The sequence below is a fragment of the Saccostrea echinata genome, unplaced genomic scaffold, assembly GCF_033153115.1.
Source record: "Saccostrea echinata isolate AGI-Se365-2 ecotype Australia unplaced genomic scaffold, CSIRO_AGI_Sech_v1 ptg000041l, whole genome shotgun sequence".
NCBI lineage: Eukaryota > Metazoa > Mollusca > Bivalvia > Ostreida > Ostreidae > Saccostrea > Saccostrea echinata.
Genome location: NW_026889790.1, coordinates 993,468 through 1,013,111, shown reverse-complemented (window position 1 = coordinate 1,013,111; position 19,644 = coordinate 993,468). Strand labels below are relative to the sequence as shown.

The 19,644-nt window shown below is 32.3% G+C and overlaps 1 protein-coding gene across 1 annotated transcript; it reads left to right on the top strand.

Moving 5' to 3' along the window:
* Nucleotides 1-775: 775 nt before the first annotated feature.
* On the top strand, nucleotides 776-12,712 carry LOC133200970 (golgin subfamily A member 6-like protein 22). Its single transcript, XM_061336783.1, has 3 exons — nucleotides 776-832; nucleotides 1,101-1,694; nucleotides 11,660-12,712. The coding sequence occupies exons 1-3, from the start codon at nucleotides 776-778 to the stop codon at nucleotides 12,710-12,712; spliced, it is 1,704 nt and encodes a 567-aa protein (XP_061192767.1).
* Nucleotides 12,713-19,644: the final 6,932 nt, after the last annotated feature.

The following is a 19,644-nucleotide window of genomic DNA, read 5'->3' as shown; positions in this document are numbered from 1 at the left end:
TGGCACACATGTAGACTTCACTAAGATACATAATTTGATAAATTGGTTTTTGATTTTGATGAATAATTTTGCCATGGTTACTAAAAATAGAAAATTCTGTGTATTTCCTTTAAAACATTACTCCTGCTACAGTTTTGGTCTTATTTCAATCTAATTTGGCACACAATTAGACTACACTATGATACATAATAGTACATGTACATATTGGTTTTTGATTTCAGTGAATGGTGTTGCCATGGTTACTGAAAATAGAAATTTCTGTGAAATACTATAAAAAGGCTACTCCTCCTACAGTTTTCGTTTGATTTCAATATAACTTGGTATACAAGTAGACTACATTAAGATGTATAATTCTATTTATTGCTGCATGTTGCAAAGTTTCAAATCCAAGTGTTACTTTTCCTTTGTTACATTTACATACATTTGTTACATTACATACACATACAGACCAGTAGAACTACAGTCTCATAAGAGACTTCTGGTTACATATAAGTATTGTTCAGAAATAGTCCATATTACAATATGATTGCACACACTTGGCAGTGTAGTTATCATAATTAAAAATATAGTCTGTATCCACGATCTTTATGAACAATCCTCGTAAACAAAAATAAAACAAACAATCATAGAACGTCTGCAAATCGTCAATAAATGAATGCTTCTGTGTAGCTAGATAAGCAGCAAATTCATGTCTCAAAAATTCTTTAGTCTCTTTTTCTTAAATCCAATTTTTAGACTGTAAGAACAATCTATATATTTTATAGTTTTGGCAACCATGACAGAAAGAACCAGACTGACCTCAGCAAAATCCAGAAGAAATAATTACAAAGAGGTATAAAATGAATAATATCATTAAAATACATTACATATTAGACTCTAAAATATAAAAATGTTAAGGAGCTTTCATCCTTCAAAAGTGTTATTCTACAATAGAGGAATATTACTAATACAGATGTATATATATATATATATATATATATATATATATATATATATATATATATATATATATATATATATATATATATATAGTTACTGCAGTTTCTCATACTTTAAAGAGGATTGTAAATTCAAAGCTTATGAATGCATTTTTCCCTTAGCAATTATTGACATATGACCGAAGAGGAGAGCTGGAATCTGTACAAAGTTCAAGAAAAAACCAATATGGAGACAATGAGTACGGTCCCAAGGAAAATGTCCGAATCGAAGTCCTGGAGGAAAAGATTAAAGTAGATTCTAAAAACCATGACAAAGAGAAGCCAAAAATAATGTCTGAAAAAGACCAGGAAATCAGGTCACTGGAAGCAGAGAATGAATGTCTTAAGATTGAGGTCGCCAACAAAACGGACAAAATTCGACAATTAAGCAATGCCAATAATAAGAAAGAGTTTTTGCTTGAGAAAAGAGAACATGATATTAAAGAAATGCAGAAGGAACCCGAAATTTTAAAAAAACGTGAAGAAAGTCTGAATATGGAAATAAAACGTCTTGAGAATGAGCATACACATATCTCAGAGATGTACAAAGAAACTTTCTCCATTGTCAAAAATCAGCAAGATAAAATGAAATCAATGGAAAAAGAAATAAGTAGCTTAAAAGAGGAACTGGAAAAGATCAAAGCAGAAAAAGCAGAAAAAGAAGAGCAGGAAAGGAAACTTCGCGCGCAAGTGACATCAATGGTGGAGGAAATTAAGGCAATCCACGGAGAGACAAAACTTCGTGATCAGGAACGAGAAAGAAAAATGGAGGAAAAAGAAAGAAAACTGGAGGAAAAAGAGAGAAAAATGGAGGAAAGAGAAAAAAAGAAGGAAGAAGAAGCGGCAAAGCGGGATAAGACAATGTTAGAGCAGATGAATAAAATCTATAGTGCCGTGATATCAAAATGAACTCCAGAGCAAATCCAAACGAAAACTTGGTCATCACTGAAGCCAGGAATTTCAGTATTCAAAACGATAATCATTACCACCACTACGGCTCTCGAATATTTTACCGAAAACGGCAATCAGCCAACAATGCGAAAATACAACCTCTTGTAGAGTGTTCCTTCCAAAACAGTATGGGCATCAATCAAAACAAAAGGGGAGGGAATCCAAAGGATTCGTACTGATGATGATTTAAAAACCCGTACAACTTCATGTGCTACATAAATCCTTGTGTTTTTCAATAACCAAAAAAGAAAGAAAAAAATTAAAATCATATATGCCAAATACTTGAAGTGTACAAAGCTTTGATTTACATTTGTCAACTATGCACTACAACTGTTTGATTTTATATCTTAATTTTCTACTTTTAATTTATTGTTAACACTCTGTAAGAATAATAATGTGAAGCAATGGAGCAGACCACTGTTTCGCTTAATAAAATATTTTGTATGTGACAACATAATACAATTAACATAGTGATCTGAGGCAAGGAGAAAAATGAACAAAAAGCTTGTGTTTTTATAACTTTGTGTGGAAAAGGTTTTGCAGAAAAGTTTTTTATACTAATTTTTTTTTTCCAGAATTTATGCTGATTTCAGTTTTGTATTGTTCTGTGTGCAACTTTATATATTACTCATTTATGATTTCACTTAATAGTTTGGTTTTTATTTTATATATTTGCACTTAAATTAATGTGTGTAAAATTACCATGAAAAAGTCATATTTTTTACTACTTAAGGGGGTTGGATCCTATTATCAAAAGTATTGAGAATTTTTATCAAGTATATTTTTAGAATCTACACACATAGCGGCCGCCAGATAAAATATATTTTCTACCTGGTACCTATATTTGCTTCCGTATGTATCTATAATGCAAGATATTATATGTGATTTATTTGAAAGAAAATGACAAAAATTCTTGATGCACTCTGAATAACACTCTATTTTATTTTATAAAAAAATGGTACAACTTCTCTTCTCCCCTCCCCCCAAAACATATTTGTGTATTTATATTGTTACTGTTATACTAAAAATGATAGATGTTTTAAAATCACGTTGTTATAGAGAGGTATAAGAAATAAACCTCACGATTCATTTTGAATTAAAAAAAAAATTCACTGTCTTTGGTGCTACACTCTTCAGGCAGTCCAATATTTTTTCAATGGAAAGCTTTGTCTGGCTTTTGCCCATAAAATAAATAATTCGGTTTTGCTTTCTAGTTTCTTCATCCAGCCTCTAGTTTTTTAAATCCATAATCATAATCCAACATTTCATAAAAATTGTTCTTTTTCTCCGGGCAAAGAGGAATAATTCTGTTTATTGTTATGCAGTAAGTCTTTTTCAACGTTTTGCAGTCATGTTGTTGCACTTAAACTATTAAAAAGTAATATTCTGTGTATTTCTTATTCTTTTTTTTTCCTTTAACAAAATAAGATTTTAAAATTTGATAAGAACCATGAAGCTTTGTTCCCCATTCTTTTTTTGTATAGTGCTATTTGTGTCGATTCACAAAAATCCCACTTGAAAGAATAGAAAGAATAATTTGTTTGGACTTCGAATAGATTCCTTTATTGGAAATTAAATACATAATTATTTATTTGATTGCTTGCTGATCTTAAAACCAATGTTTTTTTTTGTTTTTCAACTTTTCTTTAGATATTCACATTTTAACTTCTTTATACTGTAGAAAGAAATATTTATGTGACCACAGAAAGTAGTAATTGGGACCCCGCTTGTAATGTTAGAGACCTACAGGAAACACATTGTCTTTTTGTTCGTCCATCTGTCTGTCTTTTTGTGACGCTATAGCTCAAACAGTTTTCAACGAAATGTTTCCAAAATTTGCATTGAAGAATGTAACTATAGGAGGAAGACACCTCATTTTGATGACATATCGCTTTGTCAGTGTGACTGTACGTAAGTTGGAATGTATTCATGAACACTTTTGTTGTGATGCAATAGCTCAAACGTTTCCAAAATTGTACAGAAGTTTAAGGGTTGTCCATTAAGTTCCTAGACAAATGCTATATATTTTTAAATATTTTACCAAACGATAGTTTTAATATAGATCATGATTTTGTGAATATCTATAATTAAAACAATAGACACTATTTTATGAGGTTATAGGTGTAAACACTTTGTATATACAAAATGCACGGCCTAATCTGACACAAAGCTAGTTTCATGATAACGTAAAAAAATAAGGATTTTAAATTTTTATCACATATTTGTGGAAACACGCTATTTTTTTCCCCAATTATGCCACACTACATAGCATTGCAATAATATAGATAGGTAGACCATAACTGAGTAAATTTTTTAAATTAAAATGATACACAATAATGTACGAGCCTCATCAGTATAAACACGTCTTATGAACAGTCCACTACGACATTCCACTATATCCATGAATAGGGATATCCTATTTTCATCAAATAACAGTGGTTTTTCACCTCTTGTAGTGTCTTCCAAATTGTACACACCGTTGAAAAATTGTATATTACAATTTCAAATCAATGAACTTACATAAAATTATTACTTTTATGATATTCATCCTCCTAGCTAAAACCAAAAGGTGGGGCTAGAACATTACAAGTAGGGATGGCAACGAATATTCGAATATTCATTCGATGAGTTGATATAAGAATATGAATTTAAGATTCGAATATTCAGTAAATTTCAGATTTCAGAAAAAGAAGTACTGTGATTTATAAATTTTGATTAGAACAGTGCTGGGATTATCCCTGTTTAATTTACTAGCGATCAATTTCGATCGCCTGATTTCTATCACTACTTTCTTATCTTATAGATCTACTAAATTACATTTATTTTGTTTTGAGTAAGGTGTTAAAGAATTGTATAATAATACTTTATGTATAATACAAAACGTACTTTCATAGTTTTTTTTTTTAGTTAGATCTAGAATCGAGGACAAAAAAAAAAATGAAATCTTAGAATGTCTAAAAGGCGTGAAGAGTATAAATTAATTGATCATTGAACGGATGTCCGATAGAATTACTCTGTAATTAATATTGTAAAGGGCTTAATTTCAGAATAAATGTGTAAATTACTTGATTATCTCGGGTTGTACATAATCCTGAATTTTATATTCATCATCGGGAAATTAGTTAATTACCTAGGAAAATTGTCTATGGAAATATTTGTTTACATTGTATCAAAGATTATAATCATATCTCTTATTAGGCAGATAATTGTAATTCATAAAACGTATTGAAATCTGAACAGTATACCGTTACGACTATATCTTGCCTTTGCTAAGACGACTGGTTCCTACTATAAATACACATGTTTCATTTGTTAAAATTATACTTTTCTACATTTAAATCAATTATTTATTTCAAACATTGACAAATATCAAATAGAATTTCTTATTGTACACCTGCAAAAGTCTTCATACAATTTTACTTCCAATATAAGTATACCTACGCTTAACCTTTCATGATGCATATTTAAAATAAAACAGATTTTATTTATTTTATCGAATATTCGAATATTTTCGAATACTTTCATTGAATATTTGAATTTGAATTATTGACAAAATTGACATCCCTAATTACAAGTATTATAATCTTCAAAGATTTTATGTTATTCGCATATTAATTTTTTTTACCCATTGCATTTTTTTTTTCTCCCACACATCTAGTTGGAAAACGGTTCGTATGGTCAGGACTATTGCATTCTAATATTTCCATGATTACATTAGAGAAATATTTAAAATTTTTGTCTCTGGTTATTAAAGGCAATTCTCATATTTTGATACACAGTTCAGGCGTAATAGTCCGACTTATTTTGTAATAAATTAAAATTCATTATATTTTTGAGAAGTCAAACATCTTGTAAAAGTGTAGGCAAAGTGCATACATAAAAACGAATGAAGAATGAAGATCCTTTATTAAAATTGTGGATTGATTCCCTGGCTGCAGGATGCAGATTCCAGGGTTGGGGAGTTTTTCACATATTCAATATGCATAAGATAATTTTTACTATTTGTTTAATAATGCTCAATTTAATAACTTTAATAATGCTCACTCCTCCATGGCACCTGATCCCATCTCTGATGTTTTGGAGGTCCGTGTTTGCTCTGCACCTATTTTGTAATGTATAATGGACTTTTGAGCTTGAATACTGTTCGTTATCTCCATATATTTCACTTTAGCCATAATGGAAATGAGAAGAGAGTTCTGTACCAAAACAGGAACAATCGTTCACTCAAGACGACTTTGGTCCCAAAATGGAGCTAAGTCGGTCATAAGCTTACTAGCTCAGTATACACATGTACTAAAGAATATACTCAGATGACCTTCTCTGTGTTTAAAAACGGGAAATATACAATACCCGTACAATAACCATGTGTTGATAAATGAAAATAACATGAATAATTGAATGAAGAAAAAAAAAAAACAAGTACTTTTATCATCTCATACTTAAGGAGGTTGGATCCTGCCATCAAAAGTAATGAGAATTTTTTATCAAGTATATTTTTAGAATTTAGACACATAGCTGAATTAAAAATCAAAACAAAAAATAGGGGTCAATGCGCTCCTTTTGGCGCTACAGAGCATTTAGTTTGACCTTTTTGCACTGTAAATACGTCTTACACATAAATCAATTTTTTAAAGTTTTTCCTCCAATATTTTTTATTCAAATAAATTATGGGAACAAACACAGCCTTAATTCATCTTGAATAGACACATTAAAATTTGTGACTATGAAAAAATTTTCAAATTACTCCGCATGTTCAATCATTTGACCTTTTTGCACTCAAAAATTTCCATTTTTCTGGCATTAAAAATCTAACAAGCAAAAAAATAATTTGAAAGTAATGACATTTTACTGAATTTAGGAAGAATGGTTAAAAGTATCTTATATATTCAGAAAAGAAAATAAAAAGTGGGGGTATGTGATGTTAATTTTTAGATATTACTAAAATAGTGCTAATTTTAAGCTTAAAATAGGGATATATTTTTTTCTTAATTTTCACAATATATTTACTATATTTATGAAATATGATGATAGAATTCATGACAGTTTATTTGATATATAATTTAGGACCAGTATAAAACAGTTCACTGTACAAAATAACTCTGTGTGCAGGCTGCATGGAAAAATAGGAATCCAAACTTAACATACTTTGAATACTTAGAAAGAGAAAAAAATGATAATTTTCTTCTAAAAAACATTCCGCCACAAAATATAGTTCCTCACTTAATGCTTTTGGAATGGAATTTAATCATGTAGTTTTAACTGAATATAGTTTAATTGGCAAAGTAGAATCCAAATTTATTGTAAGAATTAAAACTTTATGCAGAATTTTTGAAATATAGGTTAAGATATAAATCTGCTCAAAAGCTCAGGAGCGAACCTCGTTAAACATGTTTTGTGGCAAATCACATCACCGTGTCAAAATATCTTTATTAATTATGGAAAAGAAGAACAGACAAATAGAAAATGAGGAAAATAGTCCATAGTTTAAAAGAAAACAAACATAGCAATTTGCGTAATATGCTTGTCATTTAGCTAAATTAAGAAAATGCATCACGTACCCCGACAGACAGCCACCAGGCACGTACTATCGTTTTTGAAAGTGGGAAGAGTTGGGAGGAGTCAGAAAAAGTTAATTAATCTCCAAAAATTTTGACAAACAAAAAAAGGAAATTGCCATATGATATGACTAACTGCAACAAAACGTGGGACCAGCCAGCCTTTCAATGAACATTTTCAACAGTACAAGGTTATGTTTGGAAAAGAGAGGGGGAGGTTCCCCTGATACTACGTGGCTGCTATAGAGAACGATAAATAATCTGCTTAACATAAGGGACTAATAAACAGAGTAATAATTTTAGAACTTTATTGGATGCTGCTCGAGAATTTTACTGAAATTTTCCATACCAATTGCATGAAGACAGGACCCTTTCTTCTATTACAAGGGCCGTCACAGTTGGTAAAGCGCTCGCTCGTGATCGGAAGGTCGTGTGTTCGAATCACGGCCGCGACTGACCTAAGTCGATAAAAAAAAAAATAGGTAGCAACTGTTCCTTCGCCAAGCGCTCTGCACTTTGAAGTGAAAGTTGCAGGTCCTTCGGATGAGACCTTAAAAACCAAGGCCCTGTGTCATGGTAGGCGTTGGCACGATAAAGAACCCTCACTGCTCAATGGCCCTGAGTGCCTGAGGTCTAAATTTGAAGCCCTTAACCGGTATATGGCGACTATATGAGTGAAAAATTCTCGAACGGGATGTAAATCAACCTACAATCAATCAATTAATCTATTGCAAGAGTATTAGCTTTGCTTCTATTTCAAACTCAAGTGACATCTAATTCATGAAGTATGACGTTCACTGCCTTTGAGGAACACTAATGCAAATGCATAACGTACAGTGTACCTAGAATAGGAGAAACCCCCAACAATTGTTGACAAGAGAAATTAAAGATTATTACAACTGATAGTTACTTTTATTTAACTCTTTTTCGCTATCTTAAGAATAGTGTGTGACAAATAACAAAGATATATTCATGTGTCAACAACTTTACTCTTAACAGTCTCCGAGAAGCTTAAGCAGTTGCACTGGTTACCATTCTGATATGGATTTCTCAGAACCTATGAGTCATAGAATCATATTCTTCACACAAGCTTTGGTTTGGGGATATTTAAAACATTCATTTGTAAAAGATAGTTTTACTCAAAGGTAAAATCTCTGCGTGTATTTAACCTATTTTTAATGAAACGATTTTTTTTCTTTTAAAAAACTATGCTACATAATGTGATGTATCATATATTCACAAGCAATATTTTACGTTAACTCCATAAATGTGTATTTCAGCACATTTGAAATATTTGCATATATTCAATTAACATTTCAAATGAACGATGGAATTTCTTTTTAGAAATACATTAAAAAAACATACGGATTTAAGTTCGTATATTTCACAGGTGTTGAAAATATGCTTAATCTTTCACTGATCCTTCAATTGTTTATCGTTTACATTATATATATATATATATATATATAGAGAGAGAGAGAGAGAGAGAGAGAGAGAGAGAGAGAGAGAGAGAGAGAGAGAGAGAGAGTTAACTATTTTATTTGACTTTTTTCCATATGAAAGCAGATGGATAAAGGGATTACAAAGCGCATGTCAATTTAAATATCTTTTTATCTGTAAGACTTATACTCATATTTCACTGGGCCCATTTAATTTATCTAGATCCCCAGGACGTGTAAACGTCATTTCTATTTTCTCCTCTGATCTTATAGGTTGGGTAATTTCAATTAGGTAAGAATATTTCTGCAATATATCTGCAAATTAATATTTGAAAAAAGATTTCCAAATAAGGAATATCTAATAACTAATACTCAAGAAACGTCAATCATTTACCAGAGATTAATTAAATGTATTGCCTAATATTTTCCTGGATTTTAGACTGCTCTAAAACTTAAGTATGAAGGAGAAAAACATAGTACGTTTATCATATTACTGAGATATTTGGATTAATCTCTAAAAACACCATATCGTGGGTATATTTGCGTACATATGTTGTAGGTATATTTGAAAGTTTTGGAAACATTATAAGATGACTTTGGGATCTGTTTCATTACTGTCTCGTTAAAATTTGACAGCAAATACGTCAAATTGCAAAGAATTCTTAATCAGTATTTTATAAATTTGAATATATTAAATATAAATTTGAGATATATTTACATTGAATACTCTTTTAGTTTCGTTTTTAAATGAGACATTCACGCTATCAATTCACAAGTTTTAACTTTTAAAGAATGATTAAGCTTGTATTATTGGATTTGGATCCCTTTACTCTCTAAAGATATTTAATATAATATTTTACGTTTTCGTATTAGATTTCACTATATTTTTTTTTGTTTTGTTTTTTTATACATAAATCATTGTAATTATTGTGCATAATTTTTACATATTAGTATTGCTAAGAAATAGTCCATATAACAATAAGATTGCACACACATGGCAGTGTAGTTATCATAATTGAAAATATAGTCTGTATCCATAATCTTTTTGAAAAACCCTCGTAAACAAAGATAAAGCAAACAATCATAGAACGTCTGCAAATCGTCAATAAATGAATGGTTCTGTTTAGCTAGATAAGCAGCAAATTCATATCTCAAAAATACACTAGTAACTTTTTTTATGCCCCCGTATCGAAGATTGGGGGGGGGGGGTATATAGTTTTTGCCCTGTCCGTCCGTCTGTCTGTCTGTTTGTCCCCAAAAACTTTAACATTGCTCATTACTTTTGATCGGTTGAAGCTATGGCTTTCATATTTCATATGTGTATTCCATGTGACAAGACCTTTCCTTGGGTACCATCATATTTGACCTTTTAACCTTGACCTTGGAGTTTGACCCAGTTTTACAAAATTTTTCCTAATTTTAACCTTGGCCATAACTTTTGAACGGTTGGTGCTAAGGCTCTCATATTTCACATGTTTAATTCTTGTGACAAGACCTTTCTTTGGATACCAACAACTTGGACCTTTTGACCTTGACCTTGGAGTTTGACCTACTTTTGAAAAACTTTAACATTGGCTATATCTTTTGAACGCTTGACGCTAGGGCTCTCATATTTCACATGTGTAATCCTTGTGACAAGACCTTCCTTGGGATACCAACACCTCTGACCCTTTGACCTTGACCTTGGAGTTCGACCTACTTTTGTAAAACTTTAACATTGGCCATATCTTTTGAACGGTTGGTGCTAATGCTTTCATACTTCACATATGTTATCCTTGTGACAAGACCTTCCTTTGGATACCAACAACTTTGACCCTTTGACCTTAGACCTTGAAGTTTGACCTACTTTTGAAAAACTTTAACATTGGCCATATCTTTTGAACGGTTGGTGCTAATGCTTTCATACTTCACATATGTTATCCTTGTGACAAGACCTTCCTTTGGATACCAACAATTATAGCCCATTGACCTTGACCTTGGAGTTTGACCTACTTTTGAAAAACTTTAACCTTGGCCATATCTTTTAAATGGTTGGTGCTAGGGCTTTCACATTTCACATGTGTATTTCTTGTGAGAAGGTCTTTCCTTGAGCACCATTAATTTTGACCTTGACCTTTATGTTTGACTTACTTTCGAAAAATTTTAACCTTTTCCATATCTTTCCAATGGTTGCTGCTTGGGCTTTTATATTTTACAACTATATTCATCGGTACAAGACCTTACTTTGGGTACCAACATATTTTATTTGCATTTGATAACCTTCGCTATAAGTTGCCATACGGGGGCATCAATGTTTCACAAACACATCTTGTTTCTTCTAATTTTTAGACTGTAAGAACAACATATATATTTTATAGTTTTGGCAACCATGACAGAGAGAACCAGACTGACTTCAGCGAAATCCCGACGAAATAATCACAAAGAGGTATAAAATAAATAATATCATTAAAATACATTACATATTAGACATGCAGACATTAGACTTTAAGATATGAAAATATTAATGAGCTTTCATCCTTCAAAAGTGTTATTCTACAATAGAGGAATATTAGTGATACAGGCATATATATATATATATATATATATATATATATATATATATATATATATATATATATATATATATATATATATATAATATATAAATATATATATATATATATATATAGTTAATACAGTTTCTCATTCTTTAAAAAAGGATTATGAATTCATAGATGATAAACGCATTTTTCCTTAGCAATTATTGACAAATGACCGAAGAGGAGAGCTGGAATCTGTACAAAGTTCAAGAAAAAACCAAAATGGAGACAATAAGTACGGTCCCAAGGAAAATGTCCGAATCGAAGTCCTGGAGGAAAAGATTAAAGTAGATTCTAAAAACCATGACAAAGAAAAGCAAAAAATTATGTCTGAAAAAAACCAGGAAATCAGATCACTGGAAGCCGAGAATGAATGTCTTAAGATTGAGGTCGCCCACAAAAATGACAAAATTAGGCAGTTAAGCAATGCCAACAACAAGAAAGAGTTTTTGCTTGAGAAAAGAGACCATGATATTAAAGAAATGCAGAAGGAAAACGAAATTTTGAAAAAACGTGAAGAAAATCTGCATATGGAAATAAAACGCCTTGAGAATGAACACAAACATATGTCAGAGACATACAAAGAAACTATCTCTATCGTGAAAAATCAGCAAGACGAAATCAAATCCATGGAAATAAAAATCAGTGCCTTAAAAGAGGAACTGGAAAAGCTCAAAGCAGAAAAGGAAGAGCAGGAAAAGAAACTATACGCGCAATTGACATCAATAGGGAATAAAATGGAGGCGAGCAACAAAGAAGCACAAATACGTGAGCAGGAAAGAGAAAGAAAAATGGAGGAAAGGGAAAGAAAGCGGGAAGAAGAAGCTAAAAGACGAGAGAGATTGCGAGAAGAAGAATGGGAACGGAGAGAGGCAAAGCGAGATAGGGAGGCAAAGGAAAACAATAAAATAATGATGGAGGAGATCAAGAAACTCTCTAGTGCACTGAGGAGTAGTACAACTCTAATCCGAAATGATATCAAAGAAAATGCAACAGTAAATCCAAACGAAAACTTAGTCATCACTGAAGCCAAGAATTTCAGTATTCAGAATGATAGCCATTACTATCACGGCCCTCGTACATTTTACCGACAACAGCAACCAGCCATCAATGCAAGAGGGAAAATACACCCTCTGGTACAGTGTTCCTTCCCAAGCAGGATCGGTATCACTCAAAACAAAAGGGGAGGAAACCCAAAGAGTCCGTACTGATGATCATATATACATGTATATATAATGAGCGTGAGCGGGAACGAGAAAGAAAGCGGAAAGAAGAAGCTAATATATATATAATACAAATTTATATTATTGTTTTATGTGTGTTCTTCAATAATCAAAAACAAGCCCCACCCCATCCCCCTCCCCCCTTAAAAAAATGATTAAAAAAATAGAAAATATAATTAAAATTAAAAAAAAAAAACACAACCAAACAAATAAACAAAACAAAATCATATGTGCCAAAGATTTACAGTGTACAAAACTGATTTTCATTTGTCAACTATGTACTACAACTGTATGCATGTTTGACTTTTTCGTCGATGTTTTTAATAATCTCTTTTCTTTTTACCTTTATTGTGAACACTTTGTAAAAATAATAATGAGGAAAAATGAAGAGGACTTTTATTTCGCATGTGACATCATACTGTTCTGAGGCAAGGAGAAAAGAGATAAATAAACAAAAATCCTGTGTAGTTATAACTTTGACGCACCGTGGGAAAGTTTTTGCACGACGTGGTTTTTTTTATCGTTTTTTTTTTTTTTTTTTTTTTTTTTTTTTTTTTTTTTTGCTAATTTAAATTTTTCCAGGATTTGCTATCAGTTTTATGCAGCACTGTGTGCTAATTTATTATATACATGTATATATATATATATATATAGAGAGAGAGAGAGAGAGAGAGAGAGAGAGAGAGAGAGAGAGAGAGAGAGAGAGCTCATTCATGATTTCATCGAATAGTTTATTTTATTTTTCATATTTAACTATAAATAAACTAAAATGTGTAAAGTTAACCCGAGAAGTCCCGTCTCTTTTTTTTACTTCTTTAAATAGCTGTTAGTAATTAAAAAAAAAACTCGTCGGTAATCACTTTAGTGGCTATATGACTAAGCTTAATTTAATGACATTTTAAAACTTGTTGTATTTCATATTCTTAAAAACTAACAAATAAAGTATATTGATGCAGAGTTGAAAATTTTAAAGTTGTTATTGTGATATCTCATAAAAACAAAATAAAACAATTTCAGGAAAAATAAGAATTCTTCAGAGTTTTCTATACATGCTTGTTTTTCACATTTAGGTTGGAGCTCGAATTATTAAAACGAAAGGCGTTTCTTTGTACAAATTTTGTATTCATGTGCTCAAAGAAAAGCAAACCAAGACTATGCGTGCCTAAGTCCTTTGTATCATGCATATTGACAAAGAATCATTTAAATACACCCAGTCAATAAATCGATAAAATATATAAAATAAATAGATAACTTATGTCAATATGGACTGTCATTCACTTTATTAAATTTTGCGTTTGGACATGTGAACAATTCTGTAAAAAGTATGGCTGGTATTGACAAAATGCAATGAAATAAACATTCTTCAATTCGTTTTATACACAAGATTTACAGAATGAATGCATCAAGAAAGGTTACACATTGCCTATGACTAATATAAATCTTTGTCTCTAAAGTGATATACCGACCGATCATTTCAGATCTTTATCTTCATGGTTTGTTCCGATGTCCTTTATTATATTTCTATGCTCTAATTATTCATAATAAAACAATGAACTTTGGTCTTAAACTGATTTAGCCAGAGTTTGAATTAGTCATTTGAATTCTTTATTAATATACATTGCAATATAATTAAAGCGTTACAAGGTCGAGACTCGGTACATGTGTATTTGAATTTGATAGCTTACAACAATCTACTTAATATGCGAAAATGATACTGCATTACCGTTGTGTATGTATTCCATAATTCAATATTTGTGTATTTAACATTTTGGAGACATATTTCTTTGTAGTCAAACTAGCGGGCGAATCATAATTAATCCAGTCCTTATTGGAAATTTAATCCAATCCTTTTAAAAATTATGTATCAAACCAACACCTTTAAAATTGTATTCAGCACAAATACAATGGTTAATAGGACCAGTTACAATGTACTTGAATAAGCTTATCTTTGTATGAAGTTGCATGTTTGTATATAAAAAGAACAGTGGTCGATCTCCAAAAACCTAACAATACAAATCTGTGAACAGGGCATAACGCTGATCCCTGGAAATTCTAGAGTTGGAATCAGGTGCCAAGGAGGAGTAAGCATCCCCTGTCGACCGGTCACACCCGCCGTAAACATATGATGCACATGAAGTCATCATAGAATTCCTTCAAATCTCGTTTTTTTTTCCCATAGAACAAGGCAACCACAACAACTGAGGTGACTGTAGTTTAGCAAGAGAGGGACAGAGTTTGTAAGAATCCTCTATACATGAAATGTGAAGTTAGCGAACAGTTTAGCAAGAGAGGGACAGAGTTTGTAAGAATCCTCTATACATGAAATGTGAAGTTAGCGAACAGTAACCATGCTCAAAAATCTAATTAAACAATACAAATAGTGAGCAGAGCAAACTCTGAAAACAGAGGTGGGATCAGGTGCCATGTAGGAGTGCGCATTCCCTGTCGACCGGTCATAACCTCTTTGTGCTCTTAATTTGTCATGATCTGTTAAACGAAAAAATCCTTAAAAATCTTTCAGTGTGAAAATAATGACCTAATAATTCGTATGAAAAACAGTCAACAATCGACTTATTGATAGATTAATTTTGCATTAGCAAATATGTCATTTTATCAATCATAGAATTTGCCAAATGTTGACTGTTGATATCAAATTAATATATATTAATGTATCACCACCGAAACATGAACTTTAATAATATATAAGCATATCTAACTATTGATTAACAAGACGCCCACAACGCTCCTTGCGTCGACTTGGACTCAATATTGCTATTCTTCAGTTTAAATGTTTTTATTTCTATTTTATTCTCATGCAAAATTTTTTATTTCTATTTTATTCTCATGCAAAATTTTTTATTTCTATTTTATTCTCATGCAAAATTTTGACCAAATCTTATTGGTCCATCCTAGTCCAAGTGGGTTATGATTTAAGAGAATTTGAATCCTTACAACAGTGGGACGCATGCTTCAATATCAATATGAATAACATAGCCTATTGTTGCTAGATGCATGCAAAAAAAAAAAAAAAAAAAAAAAAAAAAAAAAAAAAAACTTTTTTAAAGATCCCCCTCCCTTGAAAACTTTCATTATGTTAAATTTGATCCCCGATTTTAGCCCTACCCTAACTCTAGGGTCGTCGGTTTGAAAAAAAAAATTGAATTCACACAATTTAGGAATGTTTGCACATTAATATGTGCCCTACTACATTTGAAAAGATTTTTTTTTATATTCCCATGTAAAACTCTGATCCCCTATTGTTAGCCCACTCTATCCCTGGGGACCATGATTAAACTTGAATATGCAATCACCTATAAGATGCATACATATTTAAAAAACAACAACAACTGAATTTTCACTACTTGAGGATGCTTGCTTATAAATATGGCATAAGGCTACTCGTGACCCTCTTGTTCTTCAGCAAAAGAAAAGTTGTTTTTTTTTTTTATAGTAATTTTCCATGTAAAACTTTGGCCCCCCCAATGTGGCCCTATACTATCACCCAGGAGCCATTTGAATTTATCATTTTAATGTTCAATTGATAAATAATAGTCATACAAGATTAGGTTAGTAATGGTTGAATGTTTGCAAGTTATAAATATTGTCTATACGACTTTTTGGGACAGCCCTTGTAAACTAAAAAAGACCGGAAAAATGAAAGTCTTTGTATCCGACTGTCCAATCCTCGGGTAATTAAAAGACCCGCCTAAAGTTTAGATTCTTTTTAGCCTCTGGGGCTCGTAACATAAAGCTGTTAAGATAGGGACATAAGTATGAATTAGATGCAGTCTTATTACCTGCCTTAGTACAGTGCTGCTTAAGTAAATCTTATGTCATAACATAAAACGAACTAAGCGAGGTCTTAGCTAAGTCAAATTAATGTACACAAAATCCATTACGAATCCTCCTGTTGTTTCATTATATTTACGTAAAATGATGAAAAATTATCATTGAAAGATGACTTTCGTTTATCAATGGACGCAATTGACCACTCCTACGTTTTCAGTTTATCAATTGTCTCTACCGGTACTTCAATGTTCAATCGCTTTGTCGTTGTCGAGACTTGGTCCGAAAAACGAACTTCTTGCTATTTGCAATAAATTACAGTATTGAAACTCGTATTAATTTCAAGAATTACAAAACATTAGAGAAATTCTGATTTCTTATTAATCTTATAAGTATAAGCGAATGTCAGCAAGCAAAGACTATGGACGTTTTATGATATAGTTATTTACAATTCAATCAAGAGATCGAGGAGTATTTGTTTGCAAAATATATTTTTGTCTGTCCCAAACTTATAAACAGTCTCTTCCTCTCTGGGGGTGGGGTGGGGAGGAGTTGTAGGGTTTTTTCACCCAAAGTATTCATCATTGAAAGCTTCAGTTATGTATAGTGTTTTGTAGCAAATTTATAATAGTTGATTTTCAGATTCCGGATTGTTATCATGATCATAGCTACCTGTTATTAATTTTCTATTTAGCTGTTTAGTCTTATCTATTTGTAAGCTAGGACAGTTTATTGCTTTTTAATTATAGTGATAATTAGTTAATCACAGGTGGTCATTGTTTAATGTTATGTATTGCCTCCCCACTTAGAGGAGGTAGATTTTTCACTCCCCACATTGTGGAGGCTCAGTATAGTATATAAGGGAGCGAATTTGAACAGTTAAAGTAGTTGCAGTTGCAGTTGTATAGTGAATTATTGTAATATCAGACAGAATGGATTTAGACAGGATAGCGGGAGTTTAGGATTTTTATATATTCATCTGGATTATTTTACTATTATTTCTAATGTGAAGTGTGGACTATATATGTGTAAATGTTTTGTGTAGATATGTAAATAAATTAGTGAACTTTTATGCGGACTTCATAGTCATTCAGCACAATACTGAGGAAAGATGAGAATTTAAGTAAAAACCGCTCGGACAGTAAATGTTTATCAACTCAGCAGTTTAAGTTGACTCCCCCGCAGCTCGGCCTGCGCTACAGTTTTAAATACAAAATTAAATAGACGTCATTCCTCACCTATTCAAGGAAGTAGATTTTGTATTGAAATAATTCCGTTATAATTTGAAACAGATATAGCACACAGGTGCTTGTAGACAGGAACACCCCCTACACACACATACATATAAATATAAACGCAGGACGCCTGCGGGGATTTGTTTTCTTTGGGGGGGGGGGGAAGAGGTAGGGGATTGCGCCCTGATTTTTTCCGTACGTGCTGGTGATATTCCACGCTGTATCTACATATAATTCAAAACCATTGTTTATTAGGTTTTTAGTCATTTTCCTCTAACTCACCTGCAATATCTCTGACTTTTAATGACCCTTTTCTTTCTCAGATTTTCAACAAATCCACCATTCTTTGCACAACTGTTTACCTAAAATGAGTACTGTTTATAAACTATTAAGTATCCCACAATAATTTAAAATTCTGTGTATTCCATGTTGTGTGTGTTATACACTAGACTGAAGCTAGCAGCCAACAACAGCAGCCATTAAGCCCGTAGAAGCTAGCAGCCACTAAGGAAATTCATCAAAGGACTGAGAGTACTCTGACGCAATACTGTTTAATGCCTCATTTTCGACAATTTATAATTAATAATTAGATAATTAATGCAACACTTAATTATTAATTAATAATTCAAACACTTGGAGGCAGTTAAGCTCACCTGCATAAGGAAAATTATGCGGTTTCACAACAAACAAACAAACAAACAAAAAGAAGAAAATGTCACCATCTTTGACCGCTTAAGAATAAAACAGCATTGGATAGGTTAAGTACTTCCGGGAGAATCCCTTTTAGGCTCTTTTACGGGTCTCAGGAACATGATGGTGCCAAAAGGCTAACCTGAAATTTGCTTACTCCTACTATTTACATTGATAAGGGTTTGAAGGTAATTTAATCTATTTTAAGTTATGATCCTTGAAGTGTGCTTCGAACAGTTACTGGCTCAAGGTAAAAGGGTCCACAGGGCTATTATATACGGCCATAAAATTTAGGCTGAAGTGGTACCACCAAGTGGTGCCAAGGGCGGGTTACATATTTCAAGCAGCTATTATACCTCTTATCTTATAAGTGTGCTTTAAATCATTACTGTGCAAGATAGAAGATTTCTAGGACTATCTTTCCCGCAATCGGTTTGAGGCTGTAACGGCACCACCAAGTGGTGCCAACGGTGGGGAACATCTTTCATGCTTTCATTTTTCAACCATCATTGACCACTGGAACAAACTAACACTAAACTGGAAAAAAGTTAAGGGCCTTAGGAAGTATCCTTTGTCAACTTTTTGACAGGTTCCAATGACTAGAAAAGGCCAGTTAGGTAACCTGAACTTTGTTGTTTTTCACATTGTCTATTGATATACGGATTAAAAGTCAGATGTTATACCCCTTATCTTTGAAGTGTGCTTCAAATCATTACTGGGGCAAGGTAGAGGGCCCCTAGGACTATCATTTCCCGCTATCAGAATGTTGCTGTAGTGGTACCACCAAGTGGTGCCATGGGTGGGGGACGTATTTGAAGCATTCATATTGAAAGCATCTTTGGCTACCAGAACAAAGTAACACTAGTGAAAGGTTAAGGACCTTAGGGAGAACCACTTGCCAGGTTTTCGAAGGGTCGTGTTGAAGAAAAAGGGCCAGTAAGCTAACCTGAACTTTGTTGTTTTTCACATTGTGTTTTAATATACAGGTTAAAGGTCAGCTATTATACCTCTTATCTTTGAAGTGTGCTTCAAATCATTACTGGGACAAGGTAGAGGGCCCCTAGGACTATCATTTCCCGCTATCAGAATGTTGCTGTAGTGGTACCACCAAGTGGTGCCATGGGTGGGGCACGTATTTCAAGCATTCATTTTGAAAGCATCTTTGACTACTAGAACAAAGTAACACTAGTGAAAGGTTAAGGACCTTAG

What these genes read in the sequence shown, in the direction of transcription:
- LOC133200970 (XM_061336783.1), top strand. Translation starts at nt 776, where the DNA reads ATGACAGAAAGAACCAGACTGACCTCAGCAAAATCCAGAAGAAATAAT. An exon ending in GAAGAAATAATTACAAAGAG is followed by an intron (nt 833 to 1,100) that starts GTATAAAATGAA and finishes TTTTTCCCTTAG; the next exon opens with CAATTATTGACATATGACCG. An exon ending in CAATGGTGGAGGAAATTAAG is followed by an intron (nt 1,695 to 11,659) that starts GCAATCCACGGA and finishes ATTTTTCCTTAG; the next exon opens with CAATTATTGACAAATGACCG.